The sequence below is a fragment of the Cyprinus carpio genome, chromosome A12, assembly GCF_018340385.1.
Source record: "Cyprinus carpio isolate SPL01 chromosome A12, ASM1834038v1, whole genome shotgun sequence".
Taxonomy (NCBI): domain Eukaryota; kingdom Metazoa; phylum Chordata; class Actinopteri; order Cypriniformes; family Cyprinidae; genus Cyprinus; species Cyprinus carpio.
The window spans coordinates 1906826-1934119 of NC_056583.1; the positions used below are offsets into that span (position 1 = coordinate 1906826).

General features: G+C 35.7%; 1 protein-coding gene across 2 annotated transcripts; it reads right to left on the minus strand.

The window, feature by feature from the left end:
- Positions 1–1947: 1947 nt before the first annotated feature.
- Positions 1948–27294, minus strand: col1a1b (collagen, type I, alpha 1b). Of its 2 annotated transcripts, XM_042767107.1 has the most exons (51): positions 27084–27294; positions 25796–25984; positions 25270–25325; positions 24926–24952; positions 24392–24487; positions 23763–23828; positions 23318–23362; positions 23103–23156; positions 22931–22984; positions 22777–22830; positions 22494–22547; positions 21882–21935; positions 21729–21773; positions 21586–21639; positions 21130–21174; positions 20194–20247; positions 19815–19913; positions 19546–19590; positions 19331–19429; positions 18765–18818; positions 18572–18679; positions 18434–18487; positions 17602–17700; positions 17466–17519; positions 17237–17335; positions 16334–16387; positions 16108–16161; positions 15947–16000; positions 15809–15862; positions 15638–15682; positions 14568–14666; positions 14376–14483; positions 12996–13103; positions 12779–12832; positions 11714–11767; positions 11512–11619; positions 11368–11421; positions 10769–10822; positions 9374–9535; positions 9170–9277; positions 8087–8194; positions 7918–7971; positions 6686–6793; positions 6146–6199; positions 5945–6052; positions 5762–5815; positions 5384–5491; positions 4987–5263; positions 4642–4832; positions 3653–3895; positions 2030–3348 (listed from the first exon to the last, which is right to left on the minus strand). In XM_042767107.1, the coding sequence occupies exons 1-51, from the start codon at positions 27163–27165 to the stop codon at positions 3202–3204; spliced, it is 4362 nt and encodes a 1453-aa protein (XP_042623041.1). In that variant the 5' UTR covers positions 27166–27294; the 3' UTR covers positions 2030–3201. The 2 variants fall into 2 exon arrangements, with proteins under 2 accessions (XP_042623042.1, XP_042623041.1); XM_042767108.1 differs by lacking the exons at positions 11368–11421; positions 11512–11619 and having other exon boundaries at positions 1948–3348.

The following is a 27294-nucleotide window of genomic DNA, read 5'->3' on the forward strand; positions in this document are numbered from 1 at the left end:
ATTATTAAGTCTCTTTCTGGCTCAGACAGCATAGGTTTAGCGTATGGGGCTGTCACGTGATGAACGAACGACTCAAACCAGAGCACTCGAAAGATGAACTAATCAATTCTCTGATTAGGTGTCAGCAACCTTTTCGGCGTGACGTGCCTTTTTTAATTTTTCTGGTTAACCACTGTGCCAATCTCCCCCACCCCCCTCTTTTTTAATGCATTCTGTATTATACAGTATGCATTAATGCTTTGTACAATACACGCACATTTTTAAATGATACGATAAAAAAAAAAACAATAGGCCTATTTTGCTTTTCATGTAAATAGTTTCTGAAGATTTCTTCATAAATTGTTTTTTAAACTTTTCAAAAGTTTCTTGAATAACAGATATACAGTGTGACCGTACTGAACATCACTGTACGTATGTGTGTGTGACAAGGCCAATGCATGAAAACCATTCTGTTTAATTGCCGTTCTATATTAATATGCTGCATTAATTGATGCGTGCGCATGCACACACACACACACACCACTGGCTCACAGATCTGAGATCGCGCTGTGCAGAAAGTAACATTCAGAAGCTCAAACTTGTTAGTGCTGCCATGTGACTTTTATTAATTGATGCTGAATCGCTTATATTTCTCAGCAAGGAGGGGTGTAAAATTGCTGTTTTTAAGTAACTAAACTCGGCTTCATATTTTTGTAGAGACAGACACAAATAATTTACACATCCCTCTCTAGCTCTCAAAATGGCCATATTTGAGAAATTAAATAAATTTGAGTAGTTTGCGTCACTGGATATAGCTGTCAGTCATTTAACATTTCTATTAGTATAAAAGTTTACTAATATTAAATGATTTGCAGTTTTATCTTACCTCGCTCTCTTTAACGTTAAACTGACGTTTCGCGCTCTGCTTCTATGAAGAGTAAACCCCGCCTACTTTGATTTGATTGGCCATCTCAGTCAATTTGACATTGAGCGCTTTTAGACCGCTGAGGCTTTGATCTGAAGCGCCTAGCATGTGCAGCGATCGCATGCGCATCCGTAGACTAGCGCAAGTTAATTCCCACACTTTAATAGTATTTATAGCTCCTAACAGGCTGTGTGACTATGAGAAATTATTGCCTCAAAATATACGTCAGTATGCAGTTTGCCCTATTGCTGGCATGCCAGCGATTATCCCTCTGCATGCCACTGTTGGCACGCGTGCCGTAGGTTGCCGACCCCTGGTTTAGCTTATGAGGCTATCACGTGATGAATGAACGACTCAAACCCGAGGACTCGAAAGGTGAACTAATCAATTCTCTTTCCGGCTCAGACAGCTTATGTTTAGTGTATGAGGCTGTCACGTGATGAACAAACGACTCCAACCCGAACACTTGTCAGATAAGAGGTGAGGTGAGCTAATCACAGGCTAAAGACCCAGGTAAATAATGAATGAATCTTTTCTGTTTCTTATAGCATTATAGTTTTGTATTGTTTGTATTGTGATCAACGTTTACGTAAGTAGTAGATGTGCTAGAGAAGTAACATGTAACATTTTAATTACATTTTGCTAAAATGAACGAAATGAAAGAAATGACTTGAAAAAAGATTAGTTAATTTGGTGAATGAGACTCAAAGGTCCAAGTTGGTAAAATGAGCCAAACTTCCCATCACTATTTTGGTTTGCTCGACTGTAATTTAAAAACAGTCCACTAAAGGCCTCACTCGATCCTGTGGAAAGATGCCTTATTTGTGGGAATTAAAATTTACGTTGAAGATCTGCTGTACTTTTGTTTTAAGAGACTAGAGGTGTACAAATGAATTAATATTCGGTTTGCTAATATATCTGATCATTATTTTTAAGTTTCTTGAAAAAAGAAAACATTTTTCCATATATATGACAGATCCTTCCCCGTTCTCCACATGCATCCCAAGTATAACCCGCTGGAAATAAAGTAGAAATTAGGGTAGTTGAGTGAAAGCATCGTCGTTTGTTTAATTCACGCTTAGAGAAAGGCATTGAGGCATTGGCAAGAATATAATATATCCAGCATCCAGTTGACCACATAAACATGCTTTATTTCAACATCCAAAATAATTAAAAACATCTCGAAATACTATACATGTACAAAATAAGTACAGATCCTTTGTTGGAACCATTGGAGGGTCTATTTCTTCTGTGGTTTAAATTTTTTGCCACCTCAATTTCAGTTTTTATAAGAAACCTTCCACTGAAAACAAAACGAAAACAAAAATAGAAAGGAGATGTGCATTGCATTTTGAAAGTAGAAATAAAATCTGGAAACGGGGGGAACGGCATGTACAGACAAAAATAAGACTTCTCTAGAAATTTTGGTTGGGGAAATGGAAATGAGACAACCTGGCAATCAGTCCATCCACTTAACCCTTATCAGATTAAGTGCAAATTTACATTAACCAAGCTATCCAGCTGTTTTATTCTACGTATCTGCTGACACTTTGATAAGAGCAATTGCATCATATTGACATCAAGACATTCTGTTGACATTTAGCACCAAAACGGCCCTGCAAGTGTTTTCTGGCAAATACAAACATACCACAGACAGGACCAGGAGAGGAAGTAGCACCTTTTCATACCTGTTACTAATTGTTTACTTTGCTTGAATAAAAAACTGCCCTCGTTTCCCCCCCAAAAATATTTGTACATGCACTTTTTTGTCCTGAGGTAGCCTTTATATCAAGATGACGTTGTACCATTGAGCTAACACTGTTCCCTGTGTGATTTTTTTTTCTCACTTTTGCTTAGAAGGAACAAGACACTTGGCTGTCATTTGTCATATTTATTCAACACCAGAGAATGGTAAATTGGCATTTGCTTGTTTTTCATTGTCCTTTTGCAGTGGTCAAAAAAACGGCACAAAAAGTCACCAGGTGGTAGTATTTCTTTGGACTCCAGGGGGCGGGGCGTTTTACAAGTATATATTATTTTCTTGTTGTCAGCTGATGCAAAGGATTCTCACTAAGTGTCCATGATAGTGATGCTGGCTGATGTAGTGGTCCTCAATTTTGGTTTACGACCGTTTCTCAAGATGGGAATCGCAACAAGCACCGTCCTCAAGGATTCAGGTTTAAGCACATGGACCGATTGCAGCCGAATAAGAGTTCAGGATTTTTTTTATGAACAGGAAAAGATTTGATGACTGCCAGAAAAAAAAAAACAGCAAAGTCATGTCCAGATTTTTCTTTTTACAAGAAGCAGACTGGGCCAATTTCTACGCCGAATTCCTGATCAGGAGCACCAATGTCCATAGGAGCGATATCAATGATTGGCAGACGAGATGTTTTCGTTGTCTTGTAGTCAATGACTGTCTTGCCCCATGTGCCAGTGTGTGACTGTGGAGAAAAACAAACAAAAGACAAATGAATCAAGATGAGATTATAATAGAGCAGCACTGATGTATTTTAGTAGGCCAAAACCCGTTCCCATTCCATCGTCCTGCGATCAGTCGTGTTCATTTAATAATCAAGATGAGCAAACTGTGAAAGAATCTTATATATCGAGGGATGCAAACTTCTGGACTGGCCTACAAAAATGCATCATTCCTGCAGAGCTCTATTTAAGTAACATTACAAGGAAGGAAAGTGACACAAATATGGGAGCTAATGATAAAGCAGCTTCAGAGATGGTGTTGCTCACCGTGCAGCCATCCTCGCTGACTCTGTATGTGAAGCGGCTGTTGCCCTCCGCTCTGATCTCAATGTCATTGGAGCCCTGCAGGAGCAGAGCCTTCTTCAGGTTGCCTGTGGCCTCTTCCATGTAGGCGATGCTGTTCTTGCAGTGGTAGGTGATGTTCTGAGAAGCCTCGTTGGACATCAGGCGCATGAAGGCCAGTTGGATGTTAACATCCTCTGGATCAGAGCCATCGCTGCCATACTGGAACTATACAGAAGACACAACGGATCATTACTACCTGCGTTCATCAGCAGAAATCTGGACATAAAGAAATATTTAAAATTCTACATTTCTAGATCATTAATCAAAGTTTTATGTAATTAATATTTGAATTAAATTCTCATTATAATATAATATAATATACAAAAATAAATAGTTTTTTATTTTATTTTATTTTATTTTATTTTATTTATTTTATTTATTATTTTATTTTATTTTATTTTATTTTATTTTATTTTATTTTATTTTATTTTATTTTATTTTATTTTATTTTATTTTATTTTATTTTATTTTATTTTATTTTATTTTATTTTATTTTATTTATGGTTTGCTGGAACTAGTTTCAGACTTGTGATCCCACTGAAAATCTATTTGTGCACATAAACATGTATTTTAAAATAAAATAAATATTTCAAATGCTGAAGTATTTCTAGATCATTAATCAAAACAAAATCAAAAATGAAATATATTCCCAAAATATATTTTGCATTCAAAATCTTAAAACATTGATTTATTGATTGATTTATAGTTAGCTGAAACTGGTTTCATACTTTTATTCTGGCAAAAAAAAAAAAACTTTTATCTATATATATGTACTGTACATAAACATGTATTTTAAAGTGTGTTTTAAATGTATTTTAAACAATCTGTTTTTTTTTTCTCAGCTAAATAAATTGCACTTCTGGTCATTTCTCAGACTATATCTCTATATATCCTATATGGTCTTGACGTACCTGGAAGCCATTAGGCATGGACTCTCCGAACCAAACGTGCTTCTTCTCTTTGATGTTCTTGCTAGTGTACCAGTTCTTCATGGGAATGGTGTTCTGAGATGGGCTGACGCAGGTCTCACCAGTCTCCAGGTTGCAGAAGACCTTGATGGCATCCAGAGGAGAGCCCTGGTTGGGATCCACCCAGTAGAAACCTGGCAGGAAACAGTTTAAGTGAATTTCAGAGCACGCTAAGTACAATATATCCAAATTTAATCTAGAGAAGGTTTCTGGAGCTTGCACAAATCTCGAAGTTCAAGCCAGTATCAACAAGATTCTTGCTCAATGCAAGTCCACGTCCATGCTTACCACTCTTCCAATCAGAATGGCACATCCTGAGGTCACGGCACATGCGGGCAGGGTTGGCCTGGGTTCCTTCGGGGCTACGGATGTTCTCAATCTTCTGGCTCAGAGATTTCAGGGTAGTATCCACCTCAGCATCGCGGTCACGAACGCTAGCATCATCAGCTCTGTAGCCTCCACGCAGAGGATCTGGACCCTTCTCGGCCAGGGGCATGGCAAAGAATGGCTCACCAATACCTGCAGGTCCAGGAGGACCAGGAGGTCCAGGAAGACCAGGAGCACCTTGTCAAGAGAAAAAAAAATCACATGAGTACATCCAATCAGATGTTATTTAAAACAGAGACCACTAAAAAGCTTGAAAAAGATAATTTGGCAGCAAAAATTGTGATGATTTCAGACTTACAGCAGGTCCCATTTCTCCACTGCGACCACGGGGTCCAGGAGGTCCAATGGGGCCAGGAATACCATTCATACCATCCTTACCAGGAGCACCATTGGAGCCAGAAGGTCCCTGCCAGCAGAAGGAAACCGTTTGGATTAAAATGCATGCGTGCAGAAGCTTGTCCTGTGTTTTCTCATTTGAGTTTTCAGAACAAAACACTGCAATTTAACATACGGCTTCAGAAGTATTACTACTAACTACTTTAATGGTGTCTGACAGTCACCATCTACTATTGCAGTATGGAAAAGAGCAGCATGGACATTCTGCCAAACATCTACTTTAGTCTCTATACAAATAAGATAGACTTGATATAAAATCCATAATCTATGTGCTACTTACACGAGGTCCAGCAGGGCCAGATGGACCGGCGGGTCCTTGGTCACCAGGGGATCCCTAAAAACGTTCAGAAAGCATCAAAAATATGGATTAATTTTCACCCTAGCCTGAGGAATCCACTCTGAGTGTGAGAAGAGATTTGGATATTCAGATTCAGTGTGTAACTGTGACATAACGCTCACTTACAGGAGGTCCAGGAACTCCAGCCATTCCAGTGAAGCCACGGTGTCCCTTCATGCCTCTCTCCCCAGCCTCACCAGCCTCACCCTTGTCTCCACGTGGACCAGCTAGACCCTGCATGTAAAGAGAGGAGAATGATCAGCCTAGTGATGACTGCTAAAAGAAAAAATAGAAGTTGAATAACTGATAAAAATGTGAAAGTCATACTTGGGCACCACGAGCACCAGCAGGGCCAGAAGGACCGGCAGGACCAGCGGGACCCCAAAAAAAAAAAAAGGAAGGTATTTATTGTACATTGGCTGGACTCATTGATTGAGTTAGTTAATTATAATATATATCAGTTTTGAACATTACAGTGGGAAATGATCATTAACTAAAGCTAAAACAATAAAAAAATGTCATTACTTGAAATAAAATAAAACTTATTTTTTTAGCTAGTTGATAATAATTCTCATTTTCCTTTAGTTTCAGTACTAAAGTACAAAAAAGGACAAAAACACACAACAAAGTTACTAAAACTTTGAAAATTAAAATGAAAACAAAATATTAACAAGTATGATAGTATAGAAATGATACTAAAATAACACTCCTATAGTGCCCCCTGTTGGCACGGATGTTTTACATTTATTTGTTTATTTAAAAGCCTAAATAAAAACCTAGATTGTTTATTTAAAAATGCAAACAGAGGCTTTTGATTTGAATCATTCTGGAAATTTTTTAGAAATATTTTGCATATAAAAAACTTACAGCCTCTCCACGATCACCGTTCTTGCCGGAAGGACCCATGGGGCCAGGGGCTCCAGGAGCACCAGGAGCGCCATGAGGACCAGGGTTGCCACTCTCACCACGGTCTCCCTACAGCAAACGGGAATTTCAGAGAAGTATTCTTTAACACTGGAAACACTTTCACATGTACCATTTACACATTTACAGTATATGCATTCATTTTTTACATGAGGGATAATAAATCAACCCAGATAGGGTTATAATGACTCTATACTACCCTAAACCATTCACCAGTTTTAACAATCTAGATTTATTTATTTATATTACTTTATTTGATTGATTTATTTAGATTTATTTATTTAGGTGTCTTTAAAAAAATAAGTACAGTTTACTTCTTGTGTTCATGTTGAATTGTTTCTTTGCTATCGAGGTGGGATACAGGCATGGTAAGGGTTAAGACTGGGTTAAGGGGGAATTATAAACTATTCACATTAAATTACATGCAGGTGTTTTTATTATATACGAGTACAGCACAATAAGCGCATTGTATCAAATGATTAATTTGAATGTCAGTGCATAGTACTATTTTGCTTATTCATTTTGTAATCATTATGCATACAGCTTTTATGATCTTCTTTTAATTTGGAGGCTATTCATTGAAATATTTGTGGTTTTACAAAATTATTTATAAACCATTCAATAAAGTGGGTCCCTGGTCTTCACGAGATTATTTTAAATGGTCGTGCATTGAGACAAATTACCTTTTAATACTACAATGTACAGATATTTCAATTAATATATTCTGAACTAAAATAAGGTCATAAGCTACATGCATAATAATTATAAAAATAAATTGGAAAACACTGTTTTAGTTGTAGTCATAATTTTCAATACATCCTGTCATACATCATATATGTGACCCTGCAGCACAAAAGCAGTCTTAAATCGCTGGGGTATATTAGTAGCAAAAGCCAAAAATACATTGTATGGGTCAAAATTATTGATTTTTCTTTTATGCCAAAAATCATTAGGATATTAAGTAAAGATCATGTTCCATGGAGATATTTTGTACATTTCCTACTGTAAATATATTAAAACTTAATTTTTGATTAGTAATATGCATTGCTAAGACCTTCATGTGAACAACTTCAAAGGCGATTTTTTTTTTTTTTTTTAAATGAAAAAAATATTTGACTATAGAATGCCTTGATTGGATAGGACACCTAGATGAGAATGTGTGTGATTGCGCTCACCTTTGGTCCAGGTGGACCATCACGGCCAGGAGCACCATCATGTCCAGGGTTACCCTGCAGAGATGAGTGACATAACAAAAAATGACTCCATCATCCCGCACAGAATGTAGCCATTTTGGTAGCCATTTCTGGTTTAACAAAACTCTTAAAATCAGTGAAGTTTGCTCACCTCACGTCCAGCCTCACCAGGAGCTCCACCCAGTCCAGGAGGTCCCATAGGTCCGGGAGGTCCACGCTCACCTAGAGGCCCAGAGGGTCCCTGCTTTCCTGGCTCTCCCTGAGGAGATGGATAGGTGAATGAGTATTGTGAGGAAAGGAAACTGAAGTCAAAATGAAATGGCATTCACAATTACTTCTGCAATATGATGTATTTTAGAGAAAAGTAGTATATCTCATGTGCAGTCCTAATATAGCTGTCTAACATACCTGGCATTGTATATAATGATAACATCGGCCTGCATCATATTTGCTAAATGAAAGCCAAGATTTTTTCCCCACTTATTTTGATAGACTGATTCCAAAAATAGTGTCTGTTTTGCTCGAAAAATAGAAAATATGCATTTCGTCTTCCTCTAAGACAGATTACAACTATTTGTTCAATTCTCAGCCTATTTTACTTGCATGACATAATTCTATGCCTAAACATGACTTCAAGCTTAGAATAATGGCCAATGACCGAAGAAAATGCGAACCTGAGCTAGACGTTTTGGTTGTTTTACTATATCCAAACCACAACAAAAATGCACAGATTTAGTGAATAAATAAATAAAAATAAAAAATGATTTTAAAATGATGTTTTGATGTAAAGTTCTTTGACATTAAATGTGTTCAGATTGTAAGATTTCTTCTTTTTCTGATCAAATCCGAAACTATTGACATTTGACTGCTTTCATTTTGATAAGTGCATTAAAGCTGATACATAAATATAATTTGAAAGAAAATCTTATTATATTATTATATTATTATTATAAAAATTATTGATATTTTTAAACTTAAAAAATTAAATTAAATTAGGCCTTTTTTGCAAATCAGCAGAAATGTTTTTTCAAGATGCATGGCTGTGTTCTTGTCGGCTCTTGATGATTGGAATTGCATAAATGTAGTCAGCAATGTGTGAAAACTGAGCCTTTCACATGAGAATAAAGAGTAAAGTTTATAGGATTTGGTGATGTTAGCCGAACAGTTTGATGAAACATGAAGACAAATGTGTTTCTTCAATGTTTTAAAAAACTGATATGAATACAACACTTACAGAAGGTCCAGGGAGACCAGAGAAACCTCTCTCTCCTCTTTGTCCAGGAAGACCAACAATACCACGGGATCCAATAACACCAGGTGGACCAGGAAGACCAGCTGGACCCTAAAGACCAGACAACAGAGCAAAGTGAATATTAATTTACAACAAGTCATTTTGTAGCTGTATTGATGAAAATATGTTTGTGGCATGATTACTTACAGAAGGACCATCGGGACCGGTGCTACCCTTCTCTCCAGAGGGTCCTGGGGGTCCAGCGGCACCAGCCTCTCCAGGGCGACCAGCGGGTCCTCTCTCACCACGGGCACCTCTTTGTCCTTCTTTACCGGCAGCACCAGCTGCGCCTGGGGGTCCAGAAGCACCCTGAGAAAAACACAAGATAGGCAGTGAAATTTAATGTTCAGACTCCTGACAAGACAAAAATGAACTTCATTTACTTCATGTAGCCCCTTAGTTTTAAGTTATTATTTCAATAACGTAGCAATGCAAAGTTTTCATGTGTTGGTTAATGATCATATGTAGGGATGTAACAATTAACCACGAGCCGAAATCGATCCAAATATGTGATGATTCCAATTGGTTGAGATGCTAAACAATCGCGATTCAATTAGTTGTACGAGTTTATATGTACGTATGTCTGAGGGGAACTTACTGTCTTTAGAAAAGTGTATATGGTATTTTTTTCTTTTCATCTTGTATACCCTCTGAATAATTCATATTAAAGTTCATAAGTGCAGCGCTGCTCTGTTTACAGCAGAAACCAAGGAAACGCTTTAAGCGCCACCTGCTGGCAGAGAGTGAATCTGCATCTCGTTCAGCTCGTCTGCTGTTTCTGTTTCATGCAGATATTTTTTTTATGTATAGTTTCACAAAACTGAAGTCAAGCCATTCTGTTTTTGCTTCAAATTTTTAAATTATACAATCTAATTTAGATTAAAACCTGCTCATGTTGCATGTGTGCTGCATCTTTATTTGGATCATGATTAAAATGCCTCTAATTTGAAATGGAAAGAGCACAGACAAAGCCTTATTTTGTTTATATGATGAGATTTATTTTATTTGTGTTACTTATTTATTTGATTTGGGGCTTGTTTTAAAATGTCAATTTAGTTTTGTTATTTAAATTTACATTATATTTAAATTTTGTCATTTAGCAGACACTTGTATCCAAAGCGACTTACAAATGAGGACAACAGAAGCAATCAAAACCAACAAAAAAGTGATAATATGCAAGTGCTATATTAGTATATTATTAAAGTGTTAAATATAAATTTTACAAAGAATTGTGCAACATTTTGTCCAAGCAATAATAAAAAGACATTTAATTTATAATTTGTCTTAAATCTTATTTTGTTAAAGTAAAGTAAAACTGTGAATCGAATCGAATCGTGAAACCAAAATCGTGAATCGAATCGTGAGTGAATCGTTACATCCCTAGTCACATGACATGTAAATAAATAAAACATTTAATATCTTTTGGGTTTTTATAATTATTTTAATTGATATTTTTTATGAATTAATTATTATTATTATTTTTCAAAAAACCCAGTCTTGGAAAACCTACTTTAGACCTGGTTTAGAATGTAGATTACTTACAGCAGGACCTGGGGGTCCGACTCTACCAGCAGCTCCAGGGAAACCAGTAGCACCCTGTTAAAAAACAAAGACACTATGAAACACTGCAATATTATATTGGAGAAAGTGAATACATTGGCACTAAAAAGCATTGTTACATTGTTACAAAAAAAAAAACAAAAAAAAAAACCTGTCAGTGTATTACAAATACAAAATATCAAACTAATAAAAAAAATTAATTTCACAGAAAAAGTATGCTTGGAATTAAATAATGAACTCCAGCTGTAATAAATAAATAAATACCTTTATATATATATAAAGCAGCATTTCTCATTTTTATTTAGATTAACCTGATGTGCTAAAATAACAAAAACTGAAATAAAAATGAATACAAAATATATAGGCCAAAAAAAAAAACATCACAATTACAAAACCTAACTAAGATTTAAATGAAAATGGAAAATCATGAATGAAAACTAAAGACGAACATCTCAATGATACTAAAATAACACTGATATCAAACAACTTGGTAGTGAACGTATAGAAACTATGGCCATGGCTTTGCATTGTGTCTAATTTTTTTTTTTTGTAATAAGTTACTGAGAGTTTGAGAGTCTTACAGGAGATCCAGCACCACCACGAGCACCCTTAGCTCCAGTAGCACCAGCAGGTCCCTGTCAAAGACAACAATAGAAAATAAGTCTATTCATGTTTAAATTCAGCAGAGTTGAGAATATGCCCACTGCTGCTTTTGATAAGTTCACCTGTGGGCCAGCGGCTCCGACGGGTCCAGCAGGTCCAGGAGCTCCAGCATCACCCTTGGATCCGGTGTCACCAGTCTCTCCCTTAGCACCAGGTTGTCCGTTGGCACCCTGCATTAGGAACAGAGAAACTTCAGCTCAGTGGTTTTAAACACCACATGATGGCAACTGATTGATAAATGTGGGATGAGACTGTTATACTCACAGGAGGTCCAGCAAAACCAGCAGGTCCAGGTGGGCCGACCTCACCACGCTCGCCCTGGGAAGACACGAGACAGACATTTACTTGCATTAAATCGCTCACATATAATTCAAATGCAGTCTTCCAAAACAATCAAAATAACGGCACACTGTAAAAACGATTGAAACTGAAAACAATGGTACTAAAATACTATTTTAGTCTTTCTACTTCAAAGCTTTACTATTAATTCAATGTGCTACTTACATTTAAATTAAATCATTTAGCAGATGCTTTTATCCAAAGTGACTTACAAATGAGGATTTCTTTGTAATTATTTGTGAAACATACATACTAGCAATTTCTGAGTGAAAACTGATTTAACAAGAACATAATGTGTTAAGTCCTTCTAATTCAAATCTTCACGTTTATTCAGTGTTATTTGCCATTTCTTTGTAATTATATGTGAAATTTACTTGCAATTTCGGTAACACTTTATTTTAGGGTCTCTTAACTAGTTGCTTATTAGCATGCATATTACTAGAATATTAGCTATTTCTTAGTACTAATTAAGCACATATTAATGCCTTATTCTACATGACCTTATTCTAAATCACTAATCCTACCCAAAACCTAAACTTAACTACTTTACTATTAATAAGCAGCATATTAGGAATTTATCGTAGTTAATAGTGAATAAGTGTTCCCTATTCTAAAGTGTTACCGCAATTTCTGATTGAAAATTGATTTAAGTTCAGTATTTCTACTTCAGATAGTGTCACTTGCCATTTTGTAATTATTTGTGTGATTTACTAGCAATTTCGGACTGAAAGTGAATTTAAAAAGAAGTACTATTTTTAGTTTTTCTACTTAAAAATTCCACATTTAATTCAAAATGTTACTTTGCAATTATTTGTGAAATTTACTAGCAATTTCTGGTTGAAAATTGACGTAACAAGAAAATACTGTTCAATTTTTCTACTAAAGAATTTCATGTTTAATTCAGTGTAATTGTGCCGTTTCTTTGTAAATGTGATTTTGGTCTTTATGTCCATGTTTCATGAGGTTTTCTGAATTATCCTGATAACTTACAGGGGAACCACGAGGACCAGTCAATCCTGGAGGTCCAACAGCACCAGGCTCTCCCTAAAACACAATCAAATACAAAGCTGATCTACTATAATTCTTTTAGTGACAACAGTAATTCATCACACAAAACATTTTTATTTCAAAACATGATGAGCTGAAAATATTTATGCTTTACTATAGAAAAGCAATGCTTTCAATGCTGTTTATCTTATCTTTTTACCTTCTCACCAGGAGCACCAGAAGGTCCAGCAGATCCAATAGGGCCAGTCATTCCACGCAGACCATCCTTACCAGGAGCTCCATCAAGGCCCTTGGGTCCAGCATCACCCTAATAAAGAGGAACGACAGCTGTTGTGAACATACAGCAGGATATGACATCATCCGCACTACAGTTCGATTTCCATTTGGTTTTCAGAAATATATATATAAGCTTGGTTTGAGATTAACCCTAATAAATATATATATAATTTTTCATCATTATTTTTATAATCATTTATCATACTTAAAGTTAAAAAAAAATGTGTTAAGTATATATATATATATATATATATATATATATATATATATATATATATATATATATATATATATATATATGTATTAAACATTTTATTTTAATATATAATAATATTATATATTAAAATTGTAATAGTGTTATTATAATAAACTGTAATGTTATTTAAATGTTACATTTAAAGTGAATATATTTTAAATGTTCTAATTTGCAAATGTGTAACTACAAATATATTGATATACATAACCTACATGTTTCAATAGAAATTATATTAAACTATATTTGAGTTTACCATAAAAGCTTGTCAGTACATTCAGCAGTACTTTAACCTTATGTGAACTTTGGACCACAAAACCAGTCATAAGGGGCAATTTTTCGAAATTTAAATGTATAAATAATCTGAAAGCTGAATAAATAAGCTTTTCATTGATGTATGGTTTGTTAGGATAGGATCATATTTGGCTGAGATCTAAATCTGAGGGTGCAAAAAAATCAAAATATTGAGAAAATCACCTTTAAAGTTGTTCAAATGAAGTTCTTAGCAATGCATATTGCTAATCAAAAATTAGGTTTTGATATATTTGCAGAAAGAAATTTACAAAATACCTTCATGGAACATGATCTTTATTTAATATCATAATGATTTTTGGCATAAAAGAAAAATCAATAATTTTGACCCATACAATGTATTGTTGGCTATTGCTACAAATATACCCCAGAGACTCAAGACTGCTTTTGTGCTCCAGGGTCACATACTGTATTTCAAAAACAATAGAAGTAATTATGAAATTACATATAAAGATGTACTTAAATCCTACTTAAGTGTGTCAAAAAAGCAACTTACTGCATTTAATATAAATTTGAACTATAATATATTTTTACTTAATAGTGAATAACATGCAGTTATGTTTCTGAAAACATTACATTCAGTTCACGCTTATATAGTCTCCGTAACAAGTACTCAATTTAAATGCTAAAGTCTTTTTCACAAGGGCATGCTTGCTTGGAAAATGAGGTTGTTAAATAAACTTTAATGGCAGAATATGAAATTATTCAGTCAAAATGCTGTTTTGTTCTGAGTCTTACTCTGTCTCCTCTGGCTCCAGGCATGCCGCCGGCGCCGCGCTCTCCAGGCATACCCTGCATTCCAGCGGGACCAACACCACCAGGGGCTCCAGCCGCACCAGGCTCTCCCTAAACACACATAAACACACAGTAGGATTATTTCTCAAATCACATTATTCTGAGTCCTAATGATATAGAAGAAAAGATTCTTACCTTAGCACCGTCATTGCCAGAAGAACCAGGAGCTCCACGAGGTCCAGTAGGGCCAGCAGGTCCAGGGCTACCACGCTCACCGGGGAAACCTCTGTCACCCTGTGTGAGACAATTATAAACATCATTCTGCTGTATTTCATCCCAACTGACTAACAGAATCTGTACAGCAATAAGGTAAGCAGGAAGAGGGAAAGCCACCATACTGAAAAAACAAACAAAAACAAATATAATCAATATTTTTACATTTAATTTAATTTAACATTTTCCAAGCAATGATTAGGTCAACATCAAGATAAGATTAAGAAATGGGGTACATTTGGTGGGAAACCTCTAAGATCATATTGAGCAATTAATTTATTGCCTGAATTGTGTAATTTGCATTAAAAAACGACTTTAATAAATAAACCAAACCCCTCTTTTTTTGGTCTCTTGAATTAGTTGGAAAACTAATTCTGTGTAGTTTTTGACTTAAAAATTTACAGATTTTTGTATGTATTTTATCAGTATATGCATTAAAAAATGTATGACAGGTGTTTGAAATAAGACTAAGTTGATAAAAGACGAAAAAAGGGTTTTGGTTCATTTTTTGTTTTTTGTTTTAATTGCAAATTATATAAATCATGCAATCGTTTGACTGCTTAATATGATCTTGTAATTTTCCTACAAAATGTACACATGCACAGTTTTTATTCTTGAAACAAGATTTGCAAGAATTTTATCATGATATTGACCAAACCATAACTATATAACTATGCTTGGAAAATATAAAAAGTATTTTAAAATTAAAATATGATTCATAAAATTATTTTTTTTTTAAATAAAAAAAAAGATATTAAGATGCAATTTTGCTTCGCAAGTAAATTTATTTTGCTCTCAAGGACGTTTTTACTATAAAACAACACAATGATACTGGTGGATTGTTTTTTTTTTTTTTTCAGTATAAGCATTATAGTATAAAAACAAACAATACGATTATTCTTAATGGGTGCAGTGTAGCTTGGGTGGCTTTTAAGGATTGACTGAGATGTGGCACATCTGTGGGCTTTTTTTATAAGGCAGGAGATACTCACTCTTGCACCAGATGGACCATGAGGACCAGCTTCACCAGGAGCACCCTGTGGAACGGCGAACATCATAAATATGTCATATTGTGTTTACAATATGTTTGTTTACTTTAAATTAATGTAGACAGAATACATAATCGAAAAGCAAATCCAGTTATTTCCAATGACCACACGTACCTGGTCACCAGATTTGCCAGGCTCACCAGTGGCACCCTGTGGACCTGGCAGACCCTGTAAGAGAATAACCAATGATAATCAGCCACTAATCTTAAATTCAGTCAAATCTGGAGGATGTAGACATAGATAAAAACATACCTGGAATCCAGGAGAACCGGCGGATCCCTGTTCTCCCTTCTCTCCAGCTGGGCCCTAAGAGACGACAGGCCCGGAAAAAATCAGAGCAGAAACAGCAACATCTCACATTGCCATGGCAGAATTGTATCATATCAAACTTTCAGATGTTTAAGCAGACGTACAGCAGGTCCAGGAGCACCAGGAGCACCAACATCACCATCCTTGCCAGGAGCGCCCTATAGAAATACACAGAAACCAATGCATCACACTCCACTTGCTCAGATACGCAATTGTCTGGAGGTTACACTGTTTTTTAAGATTTTAACTGAGAGACCAAGTGTTTAAAGAAATGCTCAAGGTCGCATAAATGTCAGAAATCACTTTAAAATTGTGTAAATCAGTACGTACCAAAGCACCAGGAGCTCCAGCAACACCTCTCTCACCAGCTTTACCAGCCTCACCCTAAAAGGAATACATATGTGTTAAAAATTATATTAAATAATATGCAAATCTGATATTCATAAAGCAATCTTTTGTATTTTTCAAGAGAATAATACATTGAACCTCATAAAGCCTGACACATGAAATAAGAGTTAGAAAATCATTTTCTAAATGTAACAGTTTATTGAACCTTTAGAAAAATTATAATAATAATTAAAAAAGGTTGCATAAAGCAAAGGCTCATATAGTTTGATACAGTGAGAATATGGAAGAAAAAAAAAACTAATTTTTATTTTATAGAGGCCCAAACGCAATAATATGCAATTTGGTGCAGATGCTGATATTTCTATGACCAAAAAGATTAAATGATGATTGCTTGTATTGTAAATCAACGAGATCTTTAAAACAGTATAATAGACTGCTTAAATAAAATTATATAAATATCAACTGTCACTCTATAGCTGCCAATAATATGTCTTAGTAAGACAATATTAAATGCTTAGTTTGATCATCAAAACATATAAAGAAATGCAGTGCAATGATGATTGAGTTGATGACTTTCCTTAAAAGCCTGGTGACCATATTTGATACTCACATTTATACCATATTTGATACTCACATCATACCATGATTTTTCTAAAAAATTATGCATAGATAATTAAGTAAACTGCAGTCCAGTAAATCTTAAATATTACTAACAATACAAAAGTTATTCTTATGTTTACTTTATAAAAATCAGCTAAATTAAATGTGTATCACAACTTGTTTTTCTTTTTTTTTTTTTTTTTTTTACAATTATACTAAAATGCATTTTACTTGCTATAAATGACATTTAAATATATGATTCATGAATTTATGGGAGTAACTTACATCAGCTCCCTTTGGACCAGGGAATCCCATCACACCAGGTGCACCACGAGATCCAGCAGGTCCAGGGGGTCCGGGGCGCCCATCTTGTCCAGGTGCACCCTATGGGTTAAAGAAATTCATGCACACATTTCTTTAATACGAGATTTATTATCTCACATGAGTCTTATATTGTAAACAAACAAGAACAAATTAACAGTGAATTTTAAACAAAAAAAATGATTCGGCTTACAGAAGGTCCAACTTTGCCATCAGGTCCAGGGCTTCCAGGGGAACCGGTCATACCCTACAACAAGCATCAAGAAGGTAAAAATACAGCCTCTTTGCACTACTAATATGTTTCTACAAACCATTAATCTATATCTCACCTTAGATCCAGGCAATCCTGGCTCTCCTGGGCGACCAGCCTCTCCAGTGGCTCCTTGAGATCCCATTGGTCCGTTAGCTCCGCGTTCACCAGGAGCACCCTGAAATGTGATTTAAATGGCCACCTTTAGTTATTCAGCATCAGAAATCTTCTGCAGGACCCTGGACAGCTCCTTCTCAATGCAGTAAAAGGCATTACTGTGAGCAGTCAGGACTAAATTGAGAGCCATGCTCTCGAAAACTCTTCGAAATCACTCAGATTAGTCTAATGTGTAGTTTAATATAAAAAGACGGATGGATGTTGATATATGGGTTAAACTACACTGTATGAAGAGCATTTGTATCCAGTTGTGTACAGTTGTATCTGTCGGAACTATGTAAACCTGGCCCATTAAAAATGTAACATCTTGTGTAATATTTTTTTTCATACCTTAAATCAGTTAGTTGCCACATATACTACTGGTCAAATGTTTGAAATCATTAAGATTTATTATCGCTTTAAAATAAGTCTCTTATGCTCACCATATTAGAGTGATTTTTGAAAGATCAAGACTGGAGTAATGGCAGCTGAAATTGCAGCATTGAAATCAAAGGAATACATTATATTTTAAAATATATTAAAATAGAAAACAGTTATTTTAAATCGAAATAATATTTCACAGTATTACTGTTTTTACTGTAATTTTTAATCAAACAAATGCACTCTCAATGATTCCAAACTTTTGTCTGGTAGTGTAAAGCACATTTTCAAGTTACCAGACAAAACATTTACTAGACTGTTCAGAGACTGTTTTTATGTGCTTGATTTGTCAGATGCTGGATCGGTAATCTTACCCCAGGTCCGGGAGCTCCATCAGTACCAGGAAGACCACGGTTACCAGGGGCACCTTTTGAAAGAAAAAGACAAAATATGAGAGACAAACAAACAAAAAAGCATGCCTGAATCGAAATGAACAGGTATGTTAAACCTACACGGCCTCCAGGGGGTCCGACAGGTCCAGCACCACCAGGCTCACCACGAGCTCCTCTCTTTCCTTCCTCACCAGCAGGTCCGGCGAGACCCTGAGGTCCAACTGGGCCCTAGGACAGAGAACAGCAACTATTACTATTACAGTGGAGGTTTCTGTGAATATCAGGATATTATCTTTGCTTCAAAGAAACTTACAGGTTCTCCCTTAGGACCGGCATCTCCCTTAGTGCCTTGGGGACCTGGATCACCCTGGAAATAGAGCATAAAATATCTGAACTCAGCCCATTATGCTTCATTCTTCAGATTCTTCTATAACTAATGCAACTTCAAGGGATAGGTTTACCAAAAAATGAAAATCTTGTCATTATTTATTAACCCTCATGGGGTTCCAAACTGGTATGCATTTCTTTCTTCTAAGTAACAAAAAAGAAGATTTTCTGAATAATGTTGGTAAGCAAACAGTTCCATTTATTTATCACTTTCATTGTATTCTTTGCCCATATCAATGGAAATCAATGGGAACGGAAACTGTTTGGTTGCCAAGATTCTTCAGAATATATTTTTGTGTGTGTGTTTGTGTTTTAAAAGATATGAATAATGACTGGCTTTTAATTTTTGGGTGATCTACCCCTTTAAAGTACATTTGTAAGACAGGAAAGAGGTTAAGTGGCTTGCTTAAGGGCACAGAGAGTATTAGCTCTCATATATATATAGCTACACTTTTCATGCATGTATAATAAAATGCAGTGTACAGTACATACATTGTTTCCTTTGGGGCCAGGAGCACCAGAAGGGCCAGGGGGTCCAGCAGGTCCACGGGAACCTGGGAAACCAGGAGCGCCAGCAATACCAGCAGCACCCTACAAAACATCATTGCAAACCAATTAAATCAAAAAGTCTGATGTTATGAAACTGGCACAAAATGGAAGGCAACAGCATAAATAAAAGCGAGATAACATATATAAAAAATACTTACAGGGGATCCTTTGCTACCAGGAGAACCATCAGTACCAGGAGCTCCCTGTGCAATGAGAAAAAGATAGATTTAAAGTTAAAGCAAATGATATTCATCACGATTAATGTTTATAATATCTTCATATATTACATGTATTAAATGTACAACTATTCTGTTTCTGTTATGCATGCACAGGCAATGTAGAAGTTGAAATGTAGCTCATTTAAAATCATTCCTGCAAATAAACAGCTGTGTAATCTGAGATGGTGTTTTGTGATGTAACTACTCACAGCAGGACCGGCGGCACCAGCAGGTCCAGGGTTACCAGGCTCACCACGGGCTCCCTGAGGTCCATCTGAACCACGACCTCCAGCAGGGCCACTTTCTCCCTACAGAAGACAAGAAGAAAATAGTCAGTTTATTTATGGAAGGCCAACACCAACTGGTATTTATAGTAATTCACTGACATTATATTATATTGGTAAACTGTATGCATTACAAAGGGGGTTTAAAAACAATAAATTAACCGTTGTCTGCATGTTTTTAGGAAAAGGTAAATTCAAGTATGTTCAATAATTTGTGTTTTGCTTTTATGAACTTTCAACTGTTGGTAGCTGCAACAATACATTACCATAAAAACATTTATAATTTATAATAAAGTGTTTGTACCTTAGCACCAGCACCACCAGGGAAGCCAGGAGGACCAGCAGGGCCAGTGGATCCCTAATATAGGAGAATAATAACAAGAGAATTAAACACATTATAATGGATGAAAACAATGAATAAGACTCATCCTGTTCTGATCAAACACTGTAATATGTGTAGCAATAGTGTAAATTTTCTCAGCCATTTTTAATTTAGTCTTAGTCTTTTAAATTAGTCTTAGTCTTGGTGTCAAAAGTACTTTTTAGTTATTATCATATTTATTCATGTTGTCCTATTTTTGCTTAGTCAAGTTTTAGTCGACTTAATGTCTGAGCATTTTAGTCTACCTTTAGTCAATGAAAACTTTTCATCATATTTTCGTCACTATAATTAGTGTCTATAAATAAATACTATAATTCCTCATAGTAATTCCAATAATCCCAAACTGTATTAATGTAATATTTTAAAATACATTTTAGTCTCATCTTTTATCGTCCACAGTATTGCATGTTGATATAGTCACAGTTTATTGACCTTATTGTCGCCTCATCACTGTCTCGTCATGGCAAAAAAGCTCATCAACAAACATTTTTCATCATAGTCTTCGTTAATTAAATTAACAATATGTAGCAATATGTTGTAGAATAAGAAACTAAAGCATCATTAATGTCACACTGTAAAAATAATCCTCACCATTAGCTATTACAACTTAAATTGTGTTTCCTGGATTTAACCTTTTACTGCATACAACTTCACATTTGACTAAACTCAAAAACAATTCAGCACAAACAACTTTTTAAATCAACTCAACTGCTTGATTTTTGCCTCTAAAATGAATACTATGAACATCAAATTGTTTTGTATCAATATACATACTTGAATAGAAAGTTTTGAATTTGCAATAGACGGTTATAATAAATAAGTGGTGTATTATCAGAATATTGATCTAAGGAAACTTACGGGAGGTCCAGCAGCGCCAGTGTTGCCATCATTACCGCGGGCACCCTGCAGAAAACAAAAAAAGATTACAATCACCCATCTTTATGAACCAGTGAGGACACTGAATGACGGTCTTAAAGCCTGCAGGAAGATTTTGCCTTTGAACAAGCCAGCAACTACAATATTTGAGCGTTTTATCTTCATGCCTGCAGAACTTAGTCACTTATTATGTTTGCACATGCCAGCAGCAGACATATTTCAATTAGGTTTGTGATGCATTCTCATTTATAAATGTTTTCTCTTGGTGAATCAATAAGAGCTGGGTTGTGTTGCATAAGCTGAATGATAAACTGAAAATGAGTTGATTATTCAGTAGGGGCTGAATGAAAAATAGAGAATGGTTTTCTAGTTTCTAGTTTCCACAAGATGAAGCAGAGCAGGGGGTTAGAAACAACAAGGCATGGATGTGACTCTTACAGAAGGGCCAGGAGGACCAGGGCGACCTCTCTCACCGGGCAAACCACGAGCACCCTGAAAGAAATAGATGGGAAAATGTGAGGAGAATGACATCATTTTGAAGAACTTCACATGGACTTTAAATCCCATCCAGAATCACTCACCATGGCTCCAGGAATACCACTCTCACCATGAACACCAGGCTCTCCCTGTGATCAGAGAGAAGACACATATGTGAAGTCAAATTAGCATACGCGTCCACAGACTAAAATCTGTGAATGCAAATATACAAAATAAAGGAAAATCAAAAATCTAACCTTAGGCCCAGCAGGTCCAGTGTCTCCCTTAGCTCCATCCAGACCAGAGAAACCCTGTAAGAGGTAACAGGGAACAAAACATTACTACTAAAGAATAAATATCTCTATATATTTTTTCCAAGCAGTATTGCAAACAGAATAAAACACACAGGTGGCCAAAATTAATGAATGAATAGACAAAAACATGCAATAAAATGCAAAATAAAATATGATATATATATATGAGACAAAATAAAATAAAAACAATATACAATATTATAGTTTTTCAATACAATATAAAAAACACACACATACAGCATTAATAATAAATATTCATTAATAAATAGATAATAAAACATGATATGTGGAATACAAATTAAAATGTAAAATAATAAATATATGAAATTATTACAAAAATCATATTAAAATCTAATTATATTAAAAATATATTATAAAAATAGAATAATTGAAAATATATTTTTATATATATATATATATATATATATATATATATATATATATATATATATATAAATATATGAAATTATTACAAAAATCATATTAAAATTTAATTATTTAAAAAATCTCTCTCTCATACAGTAAAAAGGTAAGGTTATGAGCTGTCATACTTACTCTGTGTCCCTTGATGCCGGGGAGTCCAGGGGTTCCTGGGAATCCACGAGCACCCTGTGAAATAAGCAAGAATATATCATTACGATGACTGTTCGAATCTCTTTCCACTCATTTTGATTATTTGACTAATATGAAATGATGAGTGTTTAAAATGTTTTCATTACAGTCAATGCATCTTTTATTATTTTACTCTAGTTTATGACTTAATAAGTTGCCTACTATGTCCTCAATTTGGTAGAAATTTGTGTGTATGAATGAGAAATCCATGTATGAGCAAAAGCACCTGAGGCCCGGCGGGTCCGCTCTCACCAGGACGACCGGGTTTGCCAGCTTCACCCTGAAGAAGAGAAGAAGAAAGATAAGAGGGCATGAAGAAGAGACTGAAAACTGTATTATTTGAGTTTGACTCATCTGACTCATCTGTCTGAAAAACTCACATCCTCTCCATTCTTTCCAGGAGGACCGGGAGGACCGCGAGAACCCATTGGACCCTGCAAGCGACAACAGCAGAAGAAAAATCACAAACTGCTGGTAAAATATGTTTTCATTGTTATGTTATGTCATACTGACACTAAATCTCATATCTAAAAGGAAGCAGAAGATACTCACAGGAGAACCAGGCTCACCAGGCTCGCCTGGGGGGCCAGTGAATCCCTGAGGGCCCTGTGAAAAACACAGATAAACACAGTTATATATCAGATATCAGATATCAACATGGTTTATAGTGCAGGATAAATATCTAGCTAGAAAGAAGGCTGATTTATTTGTTCTAACAAATCAACAACATTTTGTAGTATAAGGTAAAACACTAGAAATAGACGTACAGATGAACCTGAAGGTCCAGTGGGGCCACGGGGACCCATGGGGCCCTAAAAGTGAGAAATAATACAGACATTAAAAATCAGTATAAAACAAGTACAGCACTCCATATATACTATAACAGTGCAAGTTTAGAAGCGCAAACGGAGAGAAAAAAGCATGAAATCTATGAAAGTGCATTAAATATTTGAACTAGTTTTTGAATGACAGATCCAGTGTGGTGGATCACAGATACAATGCAGGAAAATGTGAATTATGATAAATGAGATGTACACAAAATTGCTGAATATCGAGACTGTGAATTGCTGAGTCAAAGTTAGGGATCGCTAAGTCATTTATACATGTATACATGACTTATTATGTTTCACAAAATAAATTTCTGTATATTCTATGTGAGTTCATGACAGAAAAGAGAAGGAAGCAAGAGCAGGAAAAGAGAAGCTGTCTTACTGGTGGTCCGGGGACAGCAGGGCCGCTGGATTTCTCACTGCCATAAGCCATTTGGGAAAGGAAAGACTGTAAGGGATGACAAGAATGAAAGAGTGAGGATTTGAGGTTTGTTTTCCTGTGATTAGCTTCATTGAATCATCTACTACTGAACAACTAAAGGATAGTTTTATTTTTAATGCAGAAATATTTGAAGATAAACAACTCTTAGCTAATACACTTTGCACATGCTATAAAATCCCCTAAGGGACATGTCACATATACGTAAGTTATGTCAAAAACTTAAAACACAGCTATTTTGCTTTTATAGCATGCATAGACTGCTTTCATTCCAGGCAACCCACAATCCTCAGTGATAGGAGCTGTTCACGTACACTGGTACTGAACTACAGTAAAACGAAGCTTCATACACCTCTTTTCCAGTTTCTATTAGATCTAAAATACAATAAAATATTAAATAAAATATTAAATAAAAATGTAATAATAATAAATAATCTATGGGGCAGCAGTACATATCATAAAGACTACAGAAAGATTTTTGTTTCTGAATATGGGACAGCATGGCAAGATTCTCCCAAACTTAATCTTAGTGACACAAATGCAGATTCACAAAATTATAAGATGCTGCTTACTCCACCACCGAAGCCAGGGGTTCCAGGAGGGCCAGGAGGTCCAGGGAGTCCGTTCTCTCCGGGAATACCGTCTCTGCCGGGAGGCCCTGGAGGACCCTGCCAAAATAGTGGAGATCCATGAGCAGCATAAAATCACATCAGCAAAGCTGCACTACCTTTGCTAAATCTACAAAAGTCATAGACTGAAAGTCTAATATGTGTGACACAATATTTTTCAAAAAAGCCTAAATCTGCAACTTCTTTAATGTTACATATAAGGTCAGAAAGGTCAAAGGTCAGTGGGACAATTAGAGGTCAGGGGGTTAAAAGCCTCCAGTGCCCCATAAATCACCCTAATTATTTCCATTTGCAACAGATTTTCATATCAGCGCAAACTTTTTTGTCAACTACAGACTTTGTAGTCTTGAAAACAAATGTGTAATTGGTCTTTTTTTGTTGTACTAGACAAACCCAGAAGATACAAAAGTAGATAAATATAAATACATTACAATGAAACGATAAGCAGCTTGTTCAAAAAACAAATATTGTACTCACGGGGTCTCCGTTTGGACCAACAGGACCCTAAAAATTGAAAAAATTGAAATATTAGGATACTTTATATTGGTGTATGTTGTAAATATATTAATTGTGTGTGTAATCTATATTTATATGTGGTGTGACAAAAGTATTCAAAAAAGTAAATTAAATAATTAATAAATAACTTGTTTCATATATATATATATATATATGGATTTATAATATATATGCACACATTAACATACACTGAAGTAATAATGTGTGTGCGTGTGTGTATATACATATAAACACACACACACACAAACATATACATATGTATAAAAATTATAAAATTGCATTAAAAAAAAAAGATTCCCACTAACCTGGCCATCAACATTTGGAGGCGTAGGACGAAAAGGTGGAGAATCAGTCACATAATCTATGGAATAAAAGGTCAGAGTACTGTTTCAGAACCATGAAAATATGGAGCTACTTTTCATTAATAAGATTAACAAACATTATTACTTCCATTGTAATAATGCTCAAAAGATCAGCAGTTAACGTGCATTCAGAAAGTTTCATTAGTCATATTTGAATGCGCTTAGAATGTAATATCAATTAAGTGTAAAAACAAAATACAATTTCAGTTTTTTTTTTTTTTAAGTGTAATTAGCCAAAAATGCAATAAAAACAACAAGCACAAACATCCTTAATCCCTCAGTCCCATGTAAAAGCATCAGTGGTAACAGAAAATCCACGTGTTTGTGCTCCACAGGTCTCTGACGTAATGGCAGGCCAATGAAAGATATTTCCCAGAGCATGTGCTTAAGCGTTCGCACACTTGAGGGCGACAGAGCTAGTGTGACCGCAAGGTGTACAGTATGACTGGAGCAAAGGTGGAGAGTGTACCGTCGGGGCAGATGGGGCAGCATTCTCCGTCGGGAATCTCTGGATTGTCACAGTGTGAAATATCTTCGCAGATCACCTCGTCGCACATGACTGTCCCGCTGTCGCAGACGCAGATTTGGCAGGGCTCAGGTTTCCAGACATCCCTGTCGTTGTAATTCTGACCGTCCAACGTACAGCTACCGAATGAGACTGTAAAGACAACAAACGTGAATCAGCACAGTAGAGTCAATCCCATTCGTCAGTGAACTAGGTGGTGGGGCCCACAGGTCCAGCGGGGTCCACAGTGATTTCAACATTTTACCTTAAAAGTTTAAAGACACAGAAATCCTAAACATGAACTAAATAGCCAAATATGTAGCTAACTAAACTAAATTCATTTAAAATATGCTGCTAACTAAATACAGGCTTAACTAAAGCAAAGTGTTCTATTACAAACAACATCAATTTAAATGCTTTCTGCTTAAAAAATCTAAAAACATACACATCTTTTTAACTTTCAAGGGAACAAATAATGCTTTTTATAACCTGAAGGCACAATGATGATACTCGTGCATATGCAGAAAGCCTCTGAACTAAACAGCAAAGATGATTGTCATTCAATATAATCATGCATATGCATATTAATTATTTACTTACTGTTTAATTAAAATTTTTAGAAATAGGAGGTAAATTAAGCTAAAATGGCCTGATGGGGCGTGGTGCACAGTGATGATGAGTATGGAGGAAAGGCCTGCATCCATGTTTCAGACCCATGCACTATTAAAATTCACCGCTTGGTGGCGCCAAAGGCTTGCAAAAAGTTTACAAAAATGAGTTTTGTAACTCTAAAACACTAAATTGTAATTCTGTTGTTATATTAACTCTCGAAACTTATGTGGACGGGTGCTAGTCTAACAGCGTAATCCAAAGATAAGCGGTTATATCCAGTCTCCGAACGATTAAAAAGTATGGCAGAACATGAATACACATGAAATATGTCACTCTCTCACTCTCTCTCATCCGCATCGCATCCTTCGCTTCGGGACGTAACATAGCGAGCGGGAGCGAGAGCGCGCGCTGAGCATGTAACAGCAAGTGTGCGGCAAGATGGAAAAATGACTATTTCTAGAAAATAAAAAATGCTGGTAAGAATCAAATGGTAGTTTTTTCCTCCTCAAGACATTGGCAGAAGGTTTTAGATCGCAGGTCACTTGTAAGCAAGACAGCTTAAATGTATTCCCCTCTTGAGTTTTCCAATCTCCTCAGTCAAGCATCTGTGCAAAAGCAGGAGTAAAAATCATATACTCACTATCATGCTCTCCTTGTCCTCTCACTACAAGGACCGCTGCGGCGAGCAGCAGCCCTAACCGGATATCCACAAAGCTGAACATGTCTAAATATTAGACATGTAGACTCTTTGAGGCAAGGGGAATCCTGTTTTGTCCTCAATCATACACGTAGGGTCCGGCCTGTGTGACTGCAATCCAGACCCTAGCAGAAACTCCCTACTGCCTAAACAA

What these genes read in the sequence shown, in the direction of transcription:
- col1a1b (XM_042767107.1), bottom strand. Translation starts at nt 27,165, where the DNA reads ATGTTCAGCTTTGTGGATATCCGGTTAGGGCTGCTGCTCGCCGCAGCG. An exon ending in CAGGATTGCCTGGATCTAAG is followed by an intron (nt 17,520 to 17,601) that starts GTGAGATATAGA and finishes TGCTTGTTGTAG; the next exon opens with GGTATGACCGGTTCCCCTGG. An exon ending in CCGGTTCTCCTGGATTCCAG is followed by an intron (nt 15,863 to 15,946) that starts GTATGTTTTTAT and finishes ATTCTCTTACAG; the next exon opens with GGTCTGCCAGGTCCACAGGG.